This window comes from Arvicanthis niloticus, chromosome 3 (genome assembly GCF_011762505.2).
Source record: "Arvicanthis niloticus isolate mArvNil1 chromosome 3, mArvNil1.pat.X, whole genome shotgun sequence".
Classification (NCBI taxonomy): domain Eukaryota; kingdom Metazoa; phylum Chordata; class Mammalia; order Rodentia; family Muridae; genus Arvicanthis; species Arvicanthis niloticus.
In genome coordinates, this window is record NC_047660.1 from 108,334,269 (window position 1) to 108,354,528 (window position 20,260).

Here is a 20,260-nt window from a genome sequence, read left to right on the forward strand (position 1 = left end):
CAGGCAGATTTCTCTGAGTTTAAGGCCAGCCAGGGCTGGAGAAACCTCATCTTGAAAAAACCCAAGAGTTAAACCTTCAATGCCATTCCATCCCCTTCTGCCTCCCCTCAACTTTATCTCCTACCATTTCTTGTTCATCCCTTTAGGATCTAAACACACAAAACAGTGAACCACAATCTCCTTCCCTACTCCCTTTATGGACAATGCAGTGCAGTGGTATGGTGGTTTCAGAATTTTCTCTCCACTGCTTTCCAGGAGCCACCAGGCCTCTGATGAGTTGTTCCTCATCCCAGCCTGGGGCCAGACAGAGGCCAATCAATAAGTACTTGCTGGGCTGGTTGCCGGTGGGGTGGGAAGAGCAGACTGAATGGACCAATTGATCTCTGAGGACAGCCCAGAGCACGTGAGGCAAGAGCCTCCAGCCACCTATGCTTAAAGTCACCTCCCTAAGTGGTAATGGCCTCAGGCCTGATGTCTTCTGCTGCACAGAAAGAACACTTTTCACAATGCTGCCAAGGACGGTCATTGTTAAACAAAGATGTTTCCAAAACTAGAAGCACAAAGAATTGGGAGATGCCTTGACTCACTTCTGTGCACTTCAGCCTAAATGACTGGAGATTCTTCTGTCCCAGCCACACTGTGACCCGTTTCTGGTGTTGCAGTTGCTAAGAGATCTGTGCCCAAGGGTAGATGTGGGCCAGAGGCTGAGCAGGTGTTCTTCAGTTTTCTGCTTTCAGACAGCTTAAAGTCACAGATGGGACAGCATCGTGCAAACCATTGAGAAAGTGGACTAATATTTGGGGAAGTTTTCATTTACTTCAATTAAAAATTCAGGGCAGCGTTGAACAAAACAGAAGTAGGTGAAATTACTTTGTGAGCCTCTGCACAGGCCTGTCTAGGTCCCTGTAGGCAGTATCAGAGGACAGCCATTCCAGGAGCACTTCCTATTGGCTAGCCTGTCCTAAGACTTAGCATTTCCCCTCACCATCCCAGCAGACCAGATATGGCACTGCCTGGGAAAAACTAACTAATCTTTTTTTTTTCTTTAGGGGGCAGTTAAGTAGGTAATGTGTACATGTGTGTGTATATGCACTGAAATTTCTGGACAGGTACAATGCTTGGCTCAGGAGGTGACTTCCATAGTCAGCAATGACAGAATCTCACTTTTTATTGCAGGTCTTTATTTAAAATGTAAACTTTGGGAAGAGGGGAAGTTCACAATTTTCTCACATTGGTGGCTCATGCCATTAATCTCAGCACTTAGAAGTCAGAGGCAGGTCTCTATGAGTTCAAGGCCAGCCTGGTCTACATAGCAAGTTCTAGGCCAGTCAAGGTTATGAGACCCTGTCTCAAAAAGAACAATGAAAAATCTTTTTTTTAGTTTTTTTTTTGTCTTTTCGAGACAGGGTTTCTCTGTGTAGCCCTGGCTGTCCTGGAACTCACTCTGTAGACCAGGCTGGCCTCGAACTCAGAAATCCACCTGCCTCTGCCTCCCAAGTGCTGGGATTAAAGGCGTGCACCACCACCGCCCAGCGAGAACAATGAAAAATCTTAAAGGGCCAACTATTTGACTGGCAGTGATCCCATTCAAGGCCACAGGATAGGTCACAACCTGCTTAGGGACTGGGTACATCCGGGTCAGTGACCCTACTTTGCTAGAGCAGGGCTGCAGATGGGTCTCAGTGCAAAGTTTCCCGGAAGAGACTAGGAGACAGCAGGCTTTCTGGGAGACATTTCTATGTACTACCCATGACACCTGGCATGGAAACCTTTATTGATTCCTGAGAGAAAGTGCTGGAAAAATGTCCACTGACCACTTAGCCTGCTCTACTAGGCAGATCACCAAGGGCCAAATGGTTTCTCTTGCCCTTCTCTTAAGCTGTGGTCATCTGGAGCCTCACAAGCCAGTAGCCAACAGCAGCCAGGCAAGCAGCCAGACCCAGAGCCTAGAAGGGGCTTTGGCAGTGCAACTCCAGTGCGAGTCAGGGGAGTCGTGAAGAAGCCTCATCGGTCCAGGTCCAGAGCCTCCTGGGTTACTGTCCGGAGACCAATGGAGAACAACTCTTCCCAGGGCTCCCGAATCCAGGCCAGCAGGGCTGTCAGCTGCTCTACACACACAACACGGAGTGCCCAGAAACTCTCCAGTCGAGACACCTGGGAGATTGAGCAGCAGGCAAGGGAAACATGGGAAGAAATATACCAAAAGTCCAAGGAAGGTCTTAGGGGAGGACACACCACCCTCCGCTTTTAAAGGCTCTTCCCCCTCTTTCCCCACCCCAGGTCTATGTGACACTGCATTAAAGGGCGACTCTGAGCCTTTAAAGCCAGTCTAGTCAGCACTGCCTGAGGGCTCTAGGGGGCTGCTGTTCACAGTTCCATCTCTCATCTTCCATGCTATAAGGAACATGAGTTCTAAAGTCAATTCCAATAACTGCAGGTTCAATTCCTAACTCGACCCTGTGACTTGTCCAAGTTTCATGTTTCTGAGCCTTAGTTTACATCATCTGTAATACAGGACCAATAATAGCACCTCCTCCTCATATTGTGAAGGTCAAACAGCTGGCACACAGTGGGTAGGCTGATCACACCAGCTTACACCAGCTAGGTATTTCAGTACAGGGCTGCAAGGGCAGGACACTGCCACAGGTGACGGCTGTCCTCTACACATGCTGCTCATCCAAACCCAGTCTTGACACCAGGACTCTGTCCCCATTATACGCCTGCACCTCCCTTAGCACCATCCCAATCCATCCCCATCCTTTGGAGATGCATTGCCACATTGTTCACACACACACACACACACACACACACACACACACACACACACCTCGTCATAAAAGATCAGCCGCAGGTCCAAAGGGCTTGTGCGATACAGCTGCACAGAGCTCAGACTGCTGAGTGGTTGCTGCTCCCTGACCTGCAAAGAAGAACCTGGCCCCTGAGGAGCCGGCTGCTCAGAGGCTTCTCCAGACACCACTGGGAGGGGAGATTCTCCGTGGGACCCTGCAGGGTCTTCATCTAATAGGTACAGGGTGGTCAACGTCAGCAACAGGGACACAGGACAGGTAGAGGAGCCTGCAAAGAGAGCGAGGGAGAGGCAGGATGATGCCTACAGTGAAAGGCTGTGTTGGACCTGGATCCCCAGGAGTGTCCTGATGCTGCTCTGGAAAAGAGGTGTGAGCCACACTGAAGAGTCGGCCACAAATCAGCACTATGCTCCTACACACTCCAGGGACCACTGACAGCCAAAAGCCCTGAAGGCCTATACTGAGGGAGCCAGCACACCAGCCACCCCCATCAATGGTCCGTGGCCTCTTGACAGGATGAGTGGAACATATGCAGCCAATCTCCCACTTTACTGTGAATATGCCTGCAAGGGTGAGGAGTCCAGATGCCAGAGACTGAGCATTACTCCATGGGCATGAGAGAGGCAATAGTGGACAAGCCAAGGACACTATGGGCTGTAGAAACCAGGGAAGTACCTCCAACTTGTCCTTACCTTCAGCCAGGAAGGCCCTAAGGTAGAAAAACTGGGGCCCCTCTGCAGAAGTATCTTTTCCCAGCAATGGCCTGTGGAGATCACAGCAGACACAGGAGGAGAATCAGCCAGGGTAGGATGGGAATGGATGTGGGCACGAGGATGGGACATCACCACCTAACCCTAACCTCCTGCTGACTCACCAGAGCCGATGCTGCGGGGTTACCTCCTCCTCCGTGGCACTGATGCAGTTCCTCTGGGTACGAGGCAGAGATTGCAAAACACCTGGATAAAGCCAGCCAGAGACAGAAACCCTCAGAGGCCTCTGCAGTCTTCCACCTCAGCCTCAACCCTGGCCAAGCTCCATTAACTCTGGACCTCGGAAACTTCTACCAGTGGGATTTGACCGAACAGGAAGTTCCAGGACCATCTACTGGTGAGCATCAAACTGAGCAGCAGGCCCTGAAAGCTTCACTTCCACGTCCACCCCTCCCAGCCTCTCTCTTACCAGTGAGCTCCTCAAGGAAGGCACGGCATTGCCTGGCATCTCGGGGCAGTAGTACACAGCTGCCAGTCCCAGCTGCCCACTCCAAACGAAGGCTCTGGCCTGCAAGGCCAAACTCCATGCCACTTAGATCTTGCAGAGCAATGGCCAGCGTGGGCTGGAGCCAGCTAGCAGGAGGCCCACTGTGGAGAGGGCAGAGTAACCAAGATTAAAAGGAGGATGGGATTAGGTTGGCAGGACTGTGACGAGGCTCCAGCTATACACCTGGCACACTCACCAGATGGCCCCTGTCACCTTCAATAGGTAAAGCATGTGGTCAGACACAACCACAAGGCACAGAAACTCCCCTGGGTGGCCTGCTAACACCACTGGCACCTACAGGAAGGGAAAGTTGATGAAAAGAAACCAGAAAATAAAACCAAGCAAACACAGCCAGACCAAAACCTGAGCTGCATTCCAACCAGCGTTACTATCATGATCAACCACTTCACCATCTACGACCCAGCAATCGCCCTCCCACCAACGCCAGCATCATCTCCCCATTTCCAACCTATCCTCCACACTCAGCCAAGACTATCTATGCTAAGTAACAAACTTTTCTACTACTCCCCTGATTCAAATCCCCTGAGTAGTCCCTAGATCCCACCCACATTCCTGGCAGACACAGCAGGTTGCTTCTGGGCAGCTTTCCCCAGCCTCCTAGACTCCCCTGAGGAACCTGCCTCTAGCCCTGCACACTGGTTGTCCCATCTTTCCCACCAGCTACCTTCTCTCAGGCCTCTGTACATGTATAGCTTCCTTCTCCTAGAGCACGGGCCTACACAGTCTGGATTAACAGCCCCTCTAAGACCTTGCCCTGATGCAGCAGCTTCACACTGCATAACCCGGTTTCTCTGTGACTAAGGGCAAGACAGCTGCATGAATGAGACCGAGTGTCCTGGTCAGGAGGAAGTGACAGCACATGTTTGTGCTGACAGGAGGATCCATTTACCAAGTGCCAGGTGCTGAGGGACAGATGCCCGCTCTCAGCCTCTGTGCTAGGTCAAGGAGCATCATTCCTACCTGAATGGGACAAGTGAATCTCAAGTGTGAAGAAACATGCCCATAGTCACACAGTAACTATCTGCTCCTGCTGCTGAAACCCAAGCATTTGACTGGATGCCCAGAGCCATGGGTCAGTGGGTAGCACAGACCTTGGTACAGCACTGGAACTCCTCCTCAGAGTTGCTGAACACCTCAACATCCAGGAAGAGCCGGAGCCGGTGGTCCACAGAGCGAAAACCAGAGTGTCCAGGGGCTATGAACAATCAACAGGTCATCAGCCTGGCTCCAGGAGGCCACAGCTCTAACTTGCCTTCCCCCGCTGCCCATCCCTCCCCCAAGCACACTCCCACTTTGTTCCACCCATACTCACGAGGGCTGAGACTCCAGCTGCCACGGCCATGGGATATGGATGCCTGAGGTGGGATGCCATCAGGTGCACTAGGATAGCCACCGTGGTCAGCAAGGTCACACCCAGAATCTGCTGATTGGTCTTCCTGGTTCTGCTCTCTATTCAGGACTTCCTCAGACACGGTTAGGAGAACCACGTGGTCACTCCCACAGTTGGGACATACAACAGGAGATTCTGGAGGGAGGGAGGGACACCCTGTGAGCCTCCCAAGGGCACGATGCTCACAATACTCCCTGCCACTGTCCAGCCTCCTCAAATCCTATCTCTAGCTCCAGTCACAGCCAACATTCCCAACATCCCAGCCCTAACCCCATATCTAAGCATAGTCTCTAATCTGCCTCTCCTCATCCAAGAGTCAAGTTAGCCCTTGGCCAACAGCCGCCTAAAAATACATCCTTCCCACAGCCTTGCCTTACTCAAGCACTGCAGCACTTTACTAGCAATTCCTGAGAAACCAAAATCAAGAGCTAGGAAGATGGTCCAATCCATACAGTACCTCCTACACAAGCATGAGGACCAGAGTCCAGATCCCCAGGTCCCAAGTAAAAGCAACTCAGTGCTATGTGAGCATCCTAGCGTTCTGGGGAAGACACAGGCCGATCCCTAGAGCTCGTTGGCCAGGAAGCCTCGACAAACTGACTCGCTCCAGGTTCAGTGAGAGATTATGCCAAAAACTAAGGTGGAAAATGACTGAGAAATGATTGAGGACACCCAGTTGGTCTCTGGCCTACACACGCACGCATGCACACACGCACGCACACGGACACACACAATAATAATGATAACAACAACTAACATCAAAACCAACAGACTGGGGAAGGCGAGGAGGTCCCTCATGCCAGGTAGGTTTAAGTCCCAGCTTCATTAACTACAAACAGATGGATAATCGTGGACCAGTCATCTGTGCTCTGAGCCTGACCACTATCTGTAAGAAGATAATGAAAACTCACGTCTGCCTCAAGGAGTCGGCAGGATGCGTGAGTGGACACAGGTAAAGAATGAAGGATGTGTACCAACAATGAGGGGAGACACTGAGTGGCTATGCAGTCTAGGCATGTGCTAGCCACCACATCAATATTATTATGTGGTGGCTCCATCAAAACTTTTCATACCCCATTTTGCAAAGAAAGAAAGAAAGAACTAAGCTAACTTGCACATCCTGCCCATACCTCTGTAGCTGCAGGTAGTGACAGGAGCTACCGTATATTAAAGGACCTTTGTTTTGTGCCAGGAGCTATGCTTGGTGCTTTATTGTCACATTTAAATCTCACAAGAAAGCTGGGCAAGGTACCACACATCTGTCATCCCAGCATTCAAGAGGCTGAAGCAGGGGGACTATCACAAATTCAAAGCCAGCTTCAGGTACATTCAAGTTTGAGGCCAGCCTAGTTATATGAGACTTGGTCTTGAAACATCAAAACCTTTAAAAGAGAAATTCTATCAATGCAGAAGCCACAGTACCTATGGGAGACAGCCAGGACTCAGAAAGAGCTGTGATGTCCCACTGCTTATGTGGCGAGGCCTGCTGGGCCTGCCATGGCAAGCTCACAATAGACAATGACACAAGGGTATTTTTCTGGAAAAAAAATAATAACTTAGTCCTGCTATGTCTGCTGCCAAGAAGTGTGGCTGATAAAAATTGTGCATTTCACATAGCTGTTATCCAGAATTTCCCTTCCTTCTTCAACATCTCCAAAGCCTTTATTGTTTGACTAGCCTATAGTGGAGCGATCCCAGATCAGAATACAAAGAGAAACCACAAGGTTCTGCATCCTACCAAGTGCTTACAAGGTCAGTAAGGAAGGAACTTGTGCCAAACACCAAAGTAGCTCCCTCAGCAGCCATTGCATAGAGGGCACACGACAACCCTGAGCAGTACTGAGGGCCACCAGGCTTTATACCATTCCTGAGACGTTACCCACAAACCGCCGAAAGCCATCAAGTGAGGAAAACCTGAGGAGTGTGTTTAAGTACACTCAGAGAACAGCACTTCCCAACTGACAGGGACATTTCTGCTGTTTAATGCAGGAGGCAGGCAGTCTTATTTCTCCCCCATGCCAAACAGCTGCCCCTTCTCTCCTAAGGCCTTTCTCCCTTGGGCTCCCTCTCCACACTCCTCTCAGAGACACGTTCCCTGCAGACAAAGAGCTAGGTAGCCAGGGAGGCCAAGGGCACAGCTGGTACCTGTGTTTTGAAACAGAGGCTTCCAGCCTTCATCACTCTCCAGTTGCAACCTGGACTCCTCTGGTTTGAACTCACAGCTACAACGCAGACACTGGAATCTGGCCCCCTTTGGGTCCTTGGCCTCCCCAGGCTGCTGCTCTTTCACACTGGTGAATGGGGTCAGCACAGCGAGTAGCTCCTGAGGGAGGTGGGTCAGAAGGAAGCTAGCTGTGAGCAGGTGGGCCTGCCTGGCAGACCTCTAATCCTCCAGCCTGGACCTGCTCCCTGCCCACTTCCCACCTGCCTCTGGACTCCATCACCTGGATGGCTTCATGAGCCTCTGGCTCCAGCACAACATAGCGACGTAACTGCCGGTCAGGACAAATGTAGGAAAAGCGCAGGACAAGAACTGGAGCCCCAGGGGGTGGACCTGAGCCCTGTGCAGAAAGAAAGAACACAGCAGTGAGCAGAGGAAAGGGGTCAGGGCTACATGGAGCTTGGAGGAAAAAGAAACTCTGGACCCCACAATGCTGGTGCTGACACTAAGCCTTGCACAGAGTCCATCCTTTAGTCACACGCAAGTCACACACATCAGCCCTGCACACACTCAGCACCCCTCCTTGGCACCGAGTTCTCATGAGAGAAGATAGAAAACACCCAGCCCAGCACCTGGCACACAAGAGCCAACGGGTTCTCAAAGATGACTCTGGAAATGCCAAGAACCCCTTCCCCAGGATCTGACCCCATAGCTCACCTCGGACACTGGTTCTCCTTGGGTTCCAGTCTCTGACTCTAGCTCAGCTGCCACCAGGCTCTGTAGCTCCAGTCGCTCCAGGGTCCGAGCTGCTTGGAGTTCCACTTCAAACAAGTGGGCAGAAGTGACCCGGAGAAAGCACTCTTTGCCTTGCACACCCCCAATTCCCTGCAACGGACACACCAACATGGGACGACAGAGCTCTGCTGCGGAGAGACCAAGAGAGAACTGGAGTGAAGAAAGTGTCCAGGTCCTCTGCTATCCTGTGAGTGGCCTTCTACCCAGCCTGGCCTCTCCACAGCCCCTCTAACATCCCAATGCCATGTACACCCAAAGCCCCTATGGTCACAGGCCTCTCACCTTCCACTGCCTTCTGTTCCTGCTCCTCTTCCTCCTCCAGGTCCTCTCTTGACCCCTCTTCTTTATCCTGTTCTTCCCTCTCTCCGTGGGGCTCTGGCTCCACCCTGCCTTCCTCTGACCCTTTCTCTGGCGATTCCTTATTGTCTTCTCCTATGGCTGGAGGGCTGCATGCAGTCTCCAGGCTCTGGACATCCAGAGGAGGGGTGCTAAGGGCAGGAGTCTTGGTGGTGGTAAAAGGGGGGCTCCCCATGGTCTCCAGGCGGCTCCTATACTGCAGCCAGTCACAGCCAAACCGCTCCCGGAAGCTGGCCAGCAGCTCCAGTTCTCGATGCTGCTGCACAAACCATCCTGAGATAGAGGAGGATGAAGAGCTGAGGCCCCACCCAGACCATGGTTGACCCCAGCCTCTTCAATAGACCTCCCTCAGCAGAATGTCCTCTGGCATGTGCTATGGAATACTGTGGCCATAAGCAATCCTGGAGCACACACAAAACAAAATTTGTGAAGATTCATAAACATGGCCACACATCTCAGACTCTGAGATGACTTGTAGGAAAGAAACCTGTTTCACGTTGTTTCAGCTTGTGCTTTCCAAATAGTGGTGGCCATAAAATCTCTTTCTTATAGAATCTTTAGCACCTATAAAATCCATGTTCCTTAGGAGAATGCTACCTGGAAGCAGATCTCCGTAATAATTAGTACTACCCCAAAATCAAGTCTCTCCTCTGACGCCTACATGTAAGGTGACATCAACATTAGAGAGGTCTGGAAGGGAGTGAGCAAGTAGGGTCAACTTACCAGCTGGGGAGGGGTCCAGAGTTCGGAGCTCCGGGTCTGTGTCACTGGGCTCAGAGATGCTAGCTCGCCTCACACGGACTCGGCTCTGGTTTAAATAGATAGAATTCTATGAAAGCCAGCCTGGCCATCCATGCTACCTAACTTACCAGAAAATACCAAGTCCTAACAAGGACAAGGCCTTCCTATTGCTAGTCTACTGAGTTACCCACAGCACCAGTAAAGAGATCAGACAAGCCCAGGAACAAATCAGCAGAAGAAGCTACTTACCTTAACCTTACGAAGTGGGGCCTGGGCCACAATGCCCCCTGAGGAGAGGCTATCACTCAACTCAGGGCCACCTGAGGTTTCAGTGGTGCTCCCTACTGGCCAGGGCAGGGGTTGGGTCACAGAAACAAGCCCTGAAGATTCTGAAGTTTGCTGTGTGATGACAGGAAGGGGTCAGAATCAAAGGAGCACCTCAGCCTGCTGGAGCTAACCAAGAGGAGGACCCTACTTTCCACTGACCAGGAAGACTCTCCTACCCTGTCTCCCAAGCTACCATCCTCCCTTCATGTCATCCCACGTGTCCTCCTTCATCCCACCCCCACTGGACTAACCTGAAGATCTTTCAGGGACAAAACCTTGCCATCAAGCAGGAACTGTGCAAGACAAAGGAGAGGACAGTGTTGGAGATGGAGCCCGTCACCAGTGACTCCAAGAACTCACAGCACCACAGAGTGACTGGGACTTTGGCCTCTCAGTCAGGGACAGACGAGATATTCACTCACGCCATGAGCAGCATTTCTGGCCCGAGGTGACAAGTACTGTGCGGTGGTTGCACGATGTGCGGGGTGGAACCACAAAGGGTTACCTTCCAGACAGAGCTGAGGGCAGAAAGGAGATGGCACAGGCAACAGATCCCGCTGTGTGAAGGCACAAGGAGCCAGATCTGAAGGTGTCCCAGGCCTACCAGACACTCATGTCTCACCTTACGGAGCTCGGCCAGCAGCAATAGTGGTGCCAGCTCTGTGTGTCCTTCTAGAAGGTTATAAGCCACATCGAGATGCCGCAGGCTCTTCAGCTGCTCCAGGCCTAGGGCAGTGGAGGGAAGGAAGAAGCCTTGTGGAGGCCTGTTGTGGGTAAGAGGTATGGTGCTCTGTGTGTCCAAAGAAGAGGTAGGAAAAGAAATCTTTGCACCACAGTCCTTCCTCTAAGTCCTCACGAGGCTCTAGATGGTCAACCTGAGCCACACCCATCTGATTCCCTTCCAGACTGACGCCACCCCAATACACTTTCTACTCACCCTGAAGGCTCCGAAGCTCATTGGCCCTCAGTATCAAAGTCCCCAGAGCAGCCCCTGACGGTCCCAATCTTGGCACCAAGTCCAGGTGGTTATAGGAGATGTCCAAATGGTACAGTTCAGATAAGTCCTGGCGGCGGGTGAGGAGACAAAGGTCCTCAACTCGACAAAGTTCTAGGCAGGGTCCTCTGTGCTATCCTCTCAAATCCACGCTGGCCTACAAAAACTGCAGTGTCAACACAGATGACTTCCTCTACCCACACTGAAAGACCTGAACAAACACTAGCTTGTTCCTAACAGTTCCAGGTACACCCCTGGATAGTAACTCAAACCTTTACGTTCCCACCTGAAAGAAGACACTCAGAGCAACCAAAGAGATCCTCTGTTTTAGCCATGGGGTCTGTCTCAAAGTCTCTGAGGGACAATGGGAACCTACCTAGCCAGTTAGTGCTGTCAGTGAGAAAACTCATGCCCTTCAGTATGGACCAAGGGCCACTTCCTGATTTGTGAATTCCCCATTCTGGGTGCTGCCGACGTCCATGCCCTTCCCACTCCTTCATCCTCCAGTCAGTTCACTTTGAATCCTCCTCATTTTAGGATGTTACTTCTCACTGATATATGCCCTTACCACTTTAACCAGTACTCAGTCCTATTTATCTTTAATGGAGGACAGAACGGTCACAGGGAAAGGGTTTGTCACCATCATGGAATCTATCACTTCTGGGCCATACACTAGACTAAGTGATATAGGTACTCTTCACAGGTACTGCTACGATGTATACCTTACAGGTGAACGAAGCAAGAAAGTAACTGACTTGCCCCAAGTCATCGAGGTATCTCAAGCCGAGCTAGGAAGTGACTTGTTGTATGCTAGAGGAGAAACCCACACACAGTACTGACTCTCAGGATGTGCCTCCTCCACCTAAGCCCAAGAGCCATGTGGAGCACAAGCTAATCTGAGAGTGAGTGAGAGTAGAGCCATCTAAGGGCCAAGTCCATCAGCAAGCAAGCAGCCCAGTCTTACCATCAGGAAGCCTTTGCAGTCCTGGATATGATTGTGGCTCAGGTTGAGGAAGCGGAGAGCCGACAGGAGACGCTGAAGGAGATTGGAAAAGGAACCACAGAAAGGTTCTCCACAGAAGGAGACCTGCCAAACAGTTGGCATTCCCCCCAAAGGACCCTCCTTTCCATTCCCAAAGGCAACTTCCCTTGGGGGCCACTCACCAGGGAGCTGTCTAAGTTGCTGAGTGCATTGTAGCTGAAGTCAGCAGAAAGCAAGGCTAGCCAGGGAAGGGCAGAGCAGAGGTCCCCACCGCAGGCCGACAAGAGCTCCTGGATAGGGGACAGGCATAACTACAGTTTCACACTCTGTCTTCTCCACTTGCGTGCTCTATCTTCCAGTCCCCCGTTCATATAGACCAGGCTCTACCTGAATACTCTACAGCTCTGAAGAAAGCTCAAGTCTCTGTCCCTAAAGAGCAGACTACAGGGACCATATGCGGACCATAGGGAGACAGATATACAGCTTAGTGTGACTGTAAACACACAGACAGGTTGTAGAGGGCTGTGGCGTCACAGGACAGAGGGAGGGCGAACACAGGGGAAAACCACAAAGCTGGGTCTTCTGTAGCTCTCAGGATAAGGCATCAGGGTCCACCGCTCACCCTCCTTACCTCTAGTGCCTGGATGCTTCTGGTGCAGACCAGGGACTCCAACTGTGAGTAGATGCCACGAAGGCCGCACAGGCTTTGGATAGGGACTCCTCGAAGCTAGTTCAAAAGAAGAAAAGGAGGAAGGTAAGCAAAGCTTCAAAGAAGACAAAGGCCTCATCCCTACCTTTTCTGATGGGGAAGAGGGAAAAGACCCAAAGCCCAGCTACAGTTTAAGGAAGTGTCAATGAAAAGGACATTACTGAGGAGCAATGGTACATTCAGACACGACCTCCCACCAAAAGAGGCCATCTCTGTCCTCACCCCCAAGAGGCTCTTTTGCACTAGTTTCTGCCCACACATATGTTCTAACACTTCCTCACCTCCAGCTGCCGAAGAGACTTGAAGGGGAAAATCTTGATAGGTCCTGGGAGGCCAACACCAGGGACGTGAACCAGCTGAAAAAGGAGTATTCAGGTTACTAAGGCAGGGCAGCCTCCCTTTTATCCACACCACTTCCTCGGCATAAGCACCAGTAAGTGTCACTGACATCACCTGGATCTCAGCCTCGAAGCCTTCTCACACCCTACCCCATCCCTGCCTCCATCATTCCCTAAGGCTCTCTGCGCATCCTGTCCCCAAGCCCCTCCTAGGACCTTGAGTGACAGTGTTTTCTGCAGCACATCGAAGAGGAACTGAAGCTGGAGAATGACGGGTGAGTCTGCAGGGTGGGAGGGAAGAGCCACAAAGCCTGTCTGGCAGGGGCCCCATGGCCCCAGGTACAGTTCAAGCACTCTGTTCAGCTGCTGCAGTGTGGCTGTTAGCAGGCTCAGTGTGCTACAGCCAGAGAGAACCGCATCCCCTGCAGGAAGAAGGGCAAACGGGAAGGAGGACAAAATGAAAGGTCTTTCCTTCTGGGCCCTCAAAATGTACCCAGTCTTGTCTGTACTGAAGATATTCCACTGAGAGATCAAACTGTCTATCTCCTCCCCAGCTCAAACGTCTTCTACAGCTCCCCATCTAAAAAACAAACAAACAAAAATCCTAGCTTTTCAGCCTGATACAGAAACTTGTTTTACTACCAGACTCCAAGGGACTTTTCCAAATGCTTTTGGTTTCTACTCTGTAGGAAGCAGCCTAGGCAACTTACAGAGTTGGAAACAGCCCACTTGGCTCACAGCTCTCTCATTTTGATACAGCCCTTTCTACTGCCATGCTGAAGATTAACTTCACTCAGCAAGCCTTTGCAAAGTAATACCTCTAAGGGCTGTGGAGATGACTCAGTAAAGGACTTGCTGAGAAAGCCAGCGAATCTGAATCTGACCTCCACCACCCACATAGTGGTGGGAACTGAAGAGGCAGACATAGAAGGATCCCTGGGGCTCAATGGTTAGCCAGCCTACTTAATCAGCAAGCCTCAGGTCTCCATGGGAGACTCCTTCTCAGAGAACAAGGTAGACAGCTTCTGAAACATGAGGCCCCTGGCTGTCCTCTGGCCTTGATACAAAGATGCCCTCCACACACAAAATAAAAATATTTAAAGAAATAACACCCTGTACCCCACTTCCACACTGCAATCACCCACTTTACACAAAGGCTAACTGTATATTGATTTTTTTTTTCTGATTGCAAGAATGACATGCACATTTATAGAAATTCTCAAACAACATTGAAATACATGCTGTTGTCCATTATAGCAGTTATTTCTATAAAGCCGCTCTACCTAATGAGACCATCAGCCCTGTGAGGTCGTCTTCAAATACTGCCCACTTATCACTCTATCAGGAAAGTACACTTACAATAACTGTGGGATTTTTTTTTTTTACTATATTCTGAAACCAGGTATACTGGTGAACACCTTTAATCTCAGAATGTGGGAGACAGAGGCAGGTAGCTCTCTGTGAATTCCAGACCAGTGAAACACAGTGAGACCCTGTCTCAGGGAGGGAGTGGGGGAGGATCAAGAAGTCAAGATCATAATTTCAAGGCCAGCTTGGGATACCAAGAGTTAGCAGAGACCTCACACACCCTTCACTCAGCTTCTCCCACATAAACTTACGGAATTATAGTACAATTATCAAAAACCAGAAAATTGGTGTTGGTGTAATAGGTACAGTGTCAGTTCTATTCTGTTAGTGCAGATTATTACAACCACCACCATAATCAAGACAAGAAACGATTCCATCCCCACAATCATATTCACAATAATATTCACACATTCCATGATTCCTAGCCTGGGAGCCAAGTCGGATTTTTGCTGAGTAATAAGTCTTACAACCTTACAAAGAGATTTTCTATGTACTAGACACTGAGTATAGACATAGACATGATTCAAGGTGTCCCTTGGAAGTCTAGAAAAGGCACAGCATGGGAGTAATTATTAACACAAACCAGAAAATAAACTACCATCAAGAGACTCAACAGATGCCATGGTGGGAGTGTACAAATACCCAACACTAATGTCATCAAGGCAACACATGCCAAATGACTCTGCTGCCCCATCTAGATCTCATCAATATCTCCTAAAGACAACTACTGACCCTACCTTACAGATAGGGAAACTGAGGCTCAAAGAAGAATATCTCTTTTGTGGGGGGGGGGAGGGTGCTAGGGATTGTAAGTCAATGTTTGTACACGCTAAGCATATGCTCTGCTACTGAACTATATCCCCAGCCCTCAAAGAATCATCTTGATTGTGATCATCTAGCTGATAACTGATATGTCTCTAATATTGAGTCAAAGCTTGCTTCTACAACGTAACAAATAACATGGTGAGCTTCGCCATGTCTAGGCACAGGGGGAAGCAACCGAGGGAAGCGACTATAGTAGCACTGTCTTTTGAACACTTATTACGCATGCATGCACTGCACTAAATAAGCTAACTAAAACCCCGATATATTTTGCGTTCAGTACAATCATTACGTTATCCTATTTGCGAAGAATATTCAGGCTTTTAAAACTTATCCAAGTCTGATAGAGGGTTAGGACTAACCTATGAGGATCTCACTCCAAATCTAAGGTGTTTTAGGTGCTTTCTGTTCTTGTTGCCATATGTTTAATCTATTAATGATCCCTTCACTCTGGATGGTTAAGTGGTATGAGAGATGGATAGAGTTTAGACTGTCAAAGACATGACTGTAAACAACGCGTTACAAGGAACACACCCAAAAGAGAAGACGCTAGCACCTCGTGACCCCGCCGGCAGTGACTCGGTGATTCCCAGCGTTTCTGGACAGTAACGAACACACCCAGGACTCCCAACCAGATAAGCCAGAAGCTCACTCACCCGATTCCCGCAAAAGTCCCGCGAGCTTCCACACTACTGAATCCCGCGGAGCGGTCGTCATAGCCACGGGACGCTGGGGGCGGAGCCTGGGAAAAGGGGAAGCGGAAGAGCCTCAGGTGGGAGGTGTCGACAAAAGCCCAGCGCTTTCGTGCAAATGGAGGCGTCGCGCAATGTAAAAAGTAAGCAACAACTATAAAGAACGTCCTCTCTGACCCGCTTTCCAAAAACAGAGGGCCTCGGGAGCCCATGGGCCCGGGTAACCCGCACTCCAATCACTCTGGCAGCCAGACTCCTTTAGGGCAGGAAGTCCCGCCCCGGAAGCAAAGGATCTACCGGAAAGCCTGCCTTCCCTACCGGAAGCCACACCCTGGACGAGCTGATGTGTCAGCCGGACAGAACTAGCCAGGATTAAGCCCCGAGCTGGGCCCCAGGTCTAGCTAGGCTCAGGGTGGCCCCTTCGGCGGAGAGAAACCTGACTCCTTGTTTGCAGACTGGGCGGGGGAGCAAAGTTTGGAGAAATGGGATTTTGTGTTAGAAGGAAAAGAACTCATCCAAAACAAATACTGTTTTTCCAGTTAAACAGCTGTCCTGTCCTCCTTGCGAAGTTCTATGTCAGCCAGAAGGGCTACGGCTGGCAGGGATGCCACCTCTCAAATTCTCTTTGCTGTCATAGTCCTCAGTCTCTAGACTTTTATTTTTCCTTAAGGTTTAGCACACTCTCAAATTGCTCCCTGGTCTCTAATTTCAGAGCTCTGGAAGTAGAGGCAGGAGGATCTCAATGAGTTCGAGACCAGCCTGTTCTAAATAGTAAACTCCAAGCTATCCAGGGCTACATAGTGAGATCCTGTCTCAAAAAAACAAAAATTAGTTGCTGATAATGACCTGAACCCTGTTCAAAAAAAAAAAAAAAAAAAAAAAAAAAAAAAAAAAAAAAAAACCACTTTATTTACAGCTCCCATACCTGAGACTAAAAGTGGTTTTCCTAAGTTTGAAAATAAAATGTCTGAAAAGAGGTTAGGTTATTTACCTGCAAAGGTCAGTCAATGAGTAACAAAAGCAAGACTGTCGACTTTTCTAGCTTCCAAATTGCCATGGTGGCTTTTTACCCTGGCTCCTGGTCTGGCAGTTGACATCAACTTCTGGACTACATAATGAAATAATTTCTTTAGATGGATTTAGCTAGGGCTTGGGAGGGCAATGTCTTTTATGAAACACTCCTTTCCAATACAAGAACATTAAAATGAATTGTGAGATTGAAGAGATAGCTCAGTGATTAAGAGCACCGGCTAGTCTCCCAGAGGAAAGGGTTCATTCAGTTCCCAGCACCCACATGGCAGCCCACAGCCATCTGTAACTCCAGTTCCAGGTTGTTGTACAATCTCTTCTCATCTCCATGGGCACTGCACATACATGGTGTAGAGGCATTCAGGCAAATGTCCATACATGAAAGTGTTTGCTTTTAATGAAAAGTCTAGAAAAATGTGGTTGCGGTGAGTCAACTTTATCTCAAGTTGTCAAGTTTGGGGCTAGAGGTGGCAGAAGGTTTCTCTAGCATGAACAAACTTCCTCATACAATCTCATGGATCCAGGACATTTTGTGCAATTGATAATCCCATTACATGGCAACTGTCAGTCCTGTTTATTGATCACCTGAAGCTGGCCATGGGGGAGGAGCCATAACAATCAAGTAAACTTTATCAAGTCTAATTCTCTTAGGCAAAAAAAAAAAAAAAAAAAAAAAAAAAAATCTCATTCTTTTGATATTCTGATGTGGTGCCTTGAAACGTTAGCTTTTTAGCCTGGCCTCCCCAGCCCACAGTTATTGTGCGAAACCCTCCATTCATGTCGGTAGCCCCGATATTCAGGTTTGGTCTATACGGCCGAGCTTCCAGATAAGTGAAAGAGAGAAAAATCAAAGAAAAGGAAGCTATCAGGGAGAGAAACTAAGCTAAAGAAGCAACAAGAGAGTAAACAGTCCATTCCTGTCCTCCCTGGGAGCCCCACTCCTCTCCCCTTTCTGTCCTTGGCTCACAGTCAAGGCCTTGGCTGCCTTCCAAAGAATTCTCTCTCTTTTTTTCTCCCTCTCTTGCCTAAGTTATGTTCTTCTATAAGTTGTTACTTTAAAAAAAAAAAAGTTTTTTAATCAAAGGGAAAAAAAAATTCTGTGTAACCAAAGCTATTAAAAAAAAAAAAAAAAAAAAAAAAAAAAAAAAAAAAAAAAAAAAAAAAAAAAAAAACGGTGCACATTTTGAGAGTTCATCAGATCCATAGAAGAAAGCAAAAACTGGACGGCCCTTAAAGTGACCTGGCCAACAAATGAAAACAAAAAATTAGGATTGTAATGATGTCAATTCAATGCAGTTTGAATTCCAGTCCCAAAAGAAAGATTTTAGAAACGGACAAGTTGATTCTAAAATTTATCTAGGAGACTAAATATGTGCAGAGCCAAGAAACTTTGAAAAGAAAAAAATGAAAACAAGATCCAAGAAACACTAATAGGGGCCTTGCCCTACCAGACAACAGAGTGTCCTCCAAAGTCAAGGTGACCAAAGCTGGTGATAATAGCAAAGGGATAAACATTAATAGATTGACGGAACACCAAGCAGAATAATTAGTAATTCAGCAGTCGTAGGAGAAGTGCCTGCCCATCTGGAAAAAGCCAAATTACATTCCTTGCATTCTGAACGAGATTCCAGAAATATAAATATGCTAAAATAATAATGAATAAATAAATAAACAGATAGATAGATAGATAGATAGATAGATAGATAGATAGATAGATAGATAGATCTGAGTGTAATGGCTTTGTAGTCCCAGAACTTAGGAGACGAAGGCAGAGATTTAGAGTTCCTGGCCACTCTGGGCTCTAGACATAAAGAAAGATGGAGAAGAAAAGGAAAAAATAGAAGAGAAGGAAGGAGAGAAGAGGAGAAGAAAAAAAAAACAGAGACTGACTTCTTCTAAGTTGACATTTAAACGTACTTCCCAAAGATTTACCTTAACTGACCCAGGTAGTACAAGCCTGACATCCCAGTTACTAGAAAGGATAAGGGAGGAAGATCACTTTGGGGCCAGCTTAGCCCAACTTAGCAAGAGGGTCTAACTCCAAAATAATAAGTAGGGAACCTGGAGAGATGGCTCAGTGGTTAAAAACAGTTGTTCTCCCAGAGGATCCATGGTGGGTCCTCATGACTGCCTGTAACTCCACTGCTAAGGAACCCAGTGCCCCCCTTCTGGTCCCTGGGGCACCAAGAACAAAAGTAGTACACAGGCATACATGCAGGCAAAATACTCATATACATAAAATAAAAATAATACGTTAAAAATAAAGGTATGAGCTGGCCGGTGGTGGTGCACATTTTTAATCCCAACACTTGGGAGGTAGAGGCAGGGGGATCTCTGGATTCAAGGGCAGCCTGGTCTACAGAGTGAGTTCCAGGGCAGCCAGGGCTACACAGAGAAGCCCTGTCTCAGAAAAGGCATTGCCCACAAAACCTAACAAGCTGAGTTTGAACCCCAGGCCCCACATGGTGGAAGGAAAAAGCAAGTTGACCTCTGACAGCTGACATAGCTAGCATTGTTAGTATTTTGTCTTGGCTCCACCGCACTGTTACTGGCAACAGCCTGAAGCGCCTGACTCACTATGTAAAAGGGGGCTGCTTGGCCCCTCCTCTTTCTCTTGCTTTCTTCCTCTAGCTCTGTCCTTTTGCCCCTTACCCATCTCTCCCCATTCCCCTCCCCTCTCTCTCCATATGCTCATGGCCGGCCTCTACTCCTCTTCTCTTCTCTCTCTCTCTCTCTCTCTCTCTCTCTCTCTCTCTCTCTCTGCCTTTCTCTGTCTCTACTCTCTGAACTTCTCTCCCCATGCCCTGAATAAACTCTATTCTATACTTTACCATCCTGTGGCTGGTCCCTCAGTGGGAAGGGATGCCTCAGCATGGCCCCGCAGAGGCACCCTTCCCCCATACCTGACTACACATCCACCAAACATATTCCCTCTCTCTATCTTTTTATAAAAAACACAACAAGCATAGCACACACAGAGAGCTTACACACGAATATACGTAACTTTTTAAAAAATTAAGTAAAATAAAAAGTAAATGTTGAGGTGGGAATGACTGGAAACAGCATATGCCTAGCATGACCGAGGCACTGAATTAAATTACTACTTTAAAAAGAAAAACAAAAACCCAGAGCTTTATTAAAAAGATACACACAGGGGCTCAGATAAACAAGTACCATATGTTCTCACACGCAGATCTTAGCCTTGAACAATTAAATGTGTGTATCCAAGAGGAATTAAATATGGGTAAATGCCAAGAAACTAGGAAGAGGCCTGTGTGGCTGAGGAGGAAGAGGGAAAGCAGGACAGCAGTGGAAATTGTTACCGAAGGCTAAGGCAGGCGAGGTGGTCCAGGGAGAGGGGACAAAGGCCCCGTATTACTTTGTAACCAAATCTGAGTTTCCTTTGAAAAAAGAAAACTCTTTTTAAAGACACAAAAATACCATGGGATAGTAGCAGTGTTACATGATTT

The 20,260-nt window shown here is 48.7% G+C and overlaps 1 protein-coding gene across 2 annotated transcripts; it reads right to left on the reverse strand.

Annotated features, from left to right (window-relative positions):
- Window positions 1-1,160: 1,160 nt before the first annotated feature.
- On the reverse strand, window positions 1,161-16,036 carry Stk11ip (serine/threonine kinase 11 interacting protein). Of its 2 annotated transcripts, none has more exons than XM_034499014.2 (25): window positions 15,939-16,036; window positions 15,726-15,811; window positions 13,096-13,301; window positions 12,823-12,897; window positions 12,464-12,559; window positions 12,015-12,122; window positions 11,815-11,886; window positions 10,794-10,920; window positions 10,479-10,582; window positions 10,279-10,374; window positions 10,108-10,149; window positions 9,779-9,928; window positions 9,512-9,596; window positions 8,714-9,061; window positions 8,354-8,556; window positions 7,920-8,036; window positions 7,621-7,798; window positions 5,398-5,610; window positions 5,177-5,280; window positions 4,261-4,358; window positions 3,987-4,165; window positions 3,682-3,763; window positions 3,500-3,570; window positions 2,828-3,075; window positions 1,161-2,154 (listed from the first exon to the last, which is right to left on the reverse strand). In XM_034499014.2, the coding sequence occupies exons 1-25, from the start codon at window positions 15,971-15,973 to the stop codon at window positions 2,005-2,007; spliced, it is 3,273 nt and encodes a 1,090-aa protein (XP_034354905.1). In that variant the 5' UTR covers window positions 15,974-16,036; the 3' UTR covers window positions 1,161-2,004. The 2 variants fall into 2 exon arrangements, with proteins under 2 accessions (XP_034354905.1, XP_034354904.1); XM_034499013.2 differs by having other exon boundaries at window positions 8,354-8,559.
- Between the last annotated feature and the right edge of the window lie 4,224 nt (window positions 16,037-20,260).

What these genes read in the sequence shown, in the direction of transcription:
- Stk11ip (XM_034499013.2), bottom strand. Translation starts at nt 15,973, where the DNA reads ATGGGCTCCCGAGGCCCTCTGTTTTTGGAAAGCGG. An exon ending in GCAACTTAGACAGCTCCCTG is followed by an intron (nt 11,887 to 12,014) that starts GTGAGTGGCCCC and finishes AATCTCCTTCAG; the next exon opens with CGTCTCCTGTCGGCTCTCCG. An exon ending in AGGCTCATGAAGCCATCCAG is followed by an intron (nt 7,799 to 7,919) that starts GTGATGGAGTCC and finishes CACCTCCCTCAG; the next exon opens with GAGCTACTCGCTGTGCTGAC.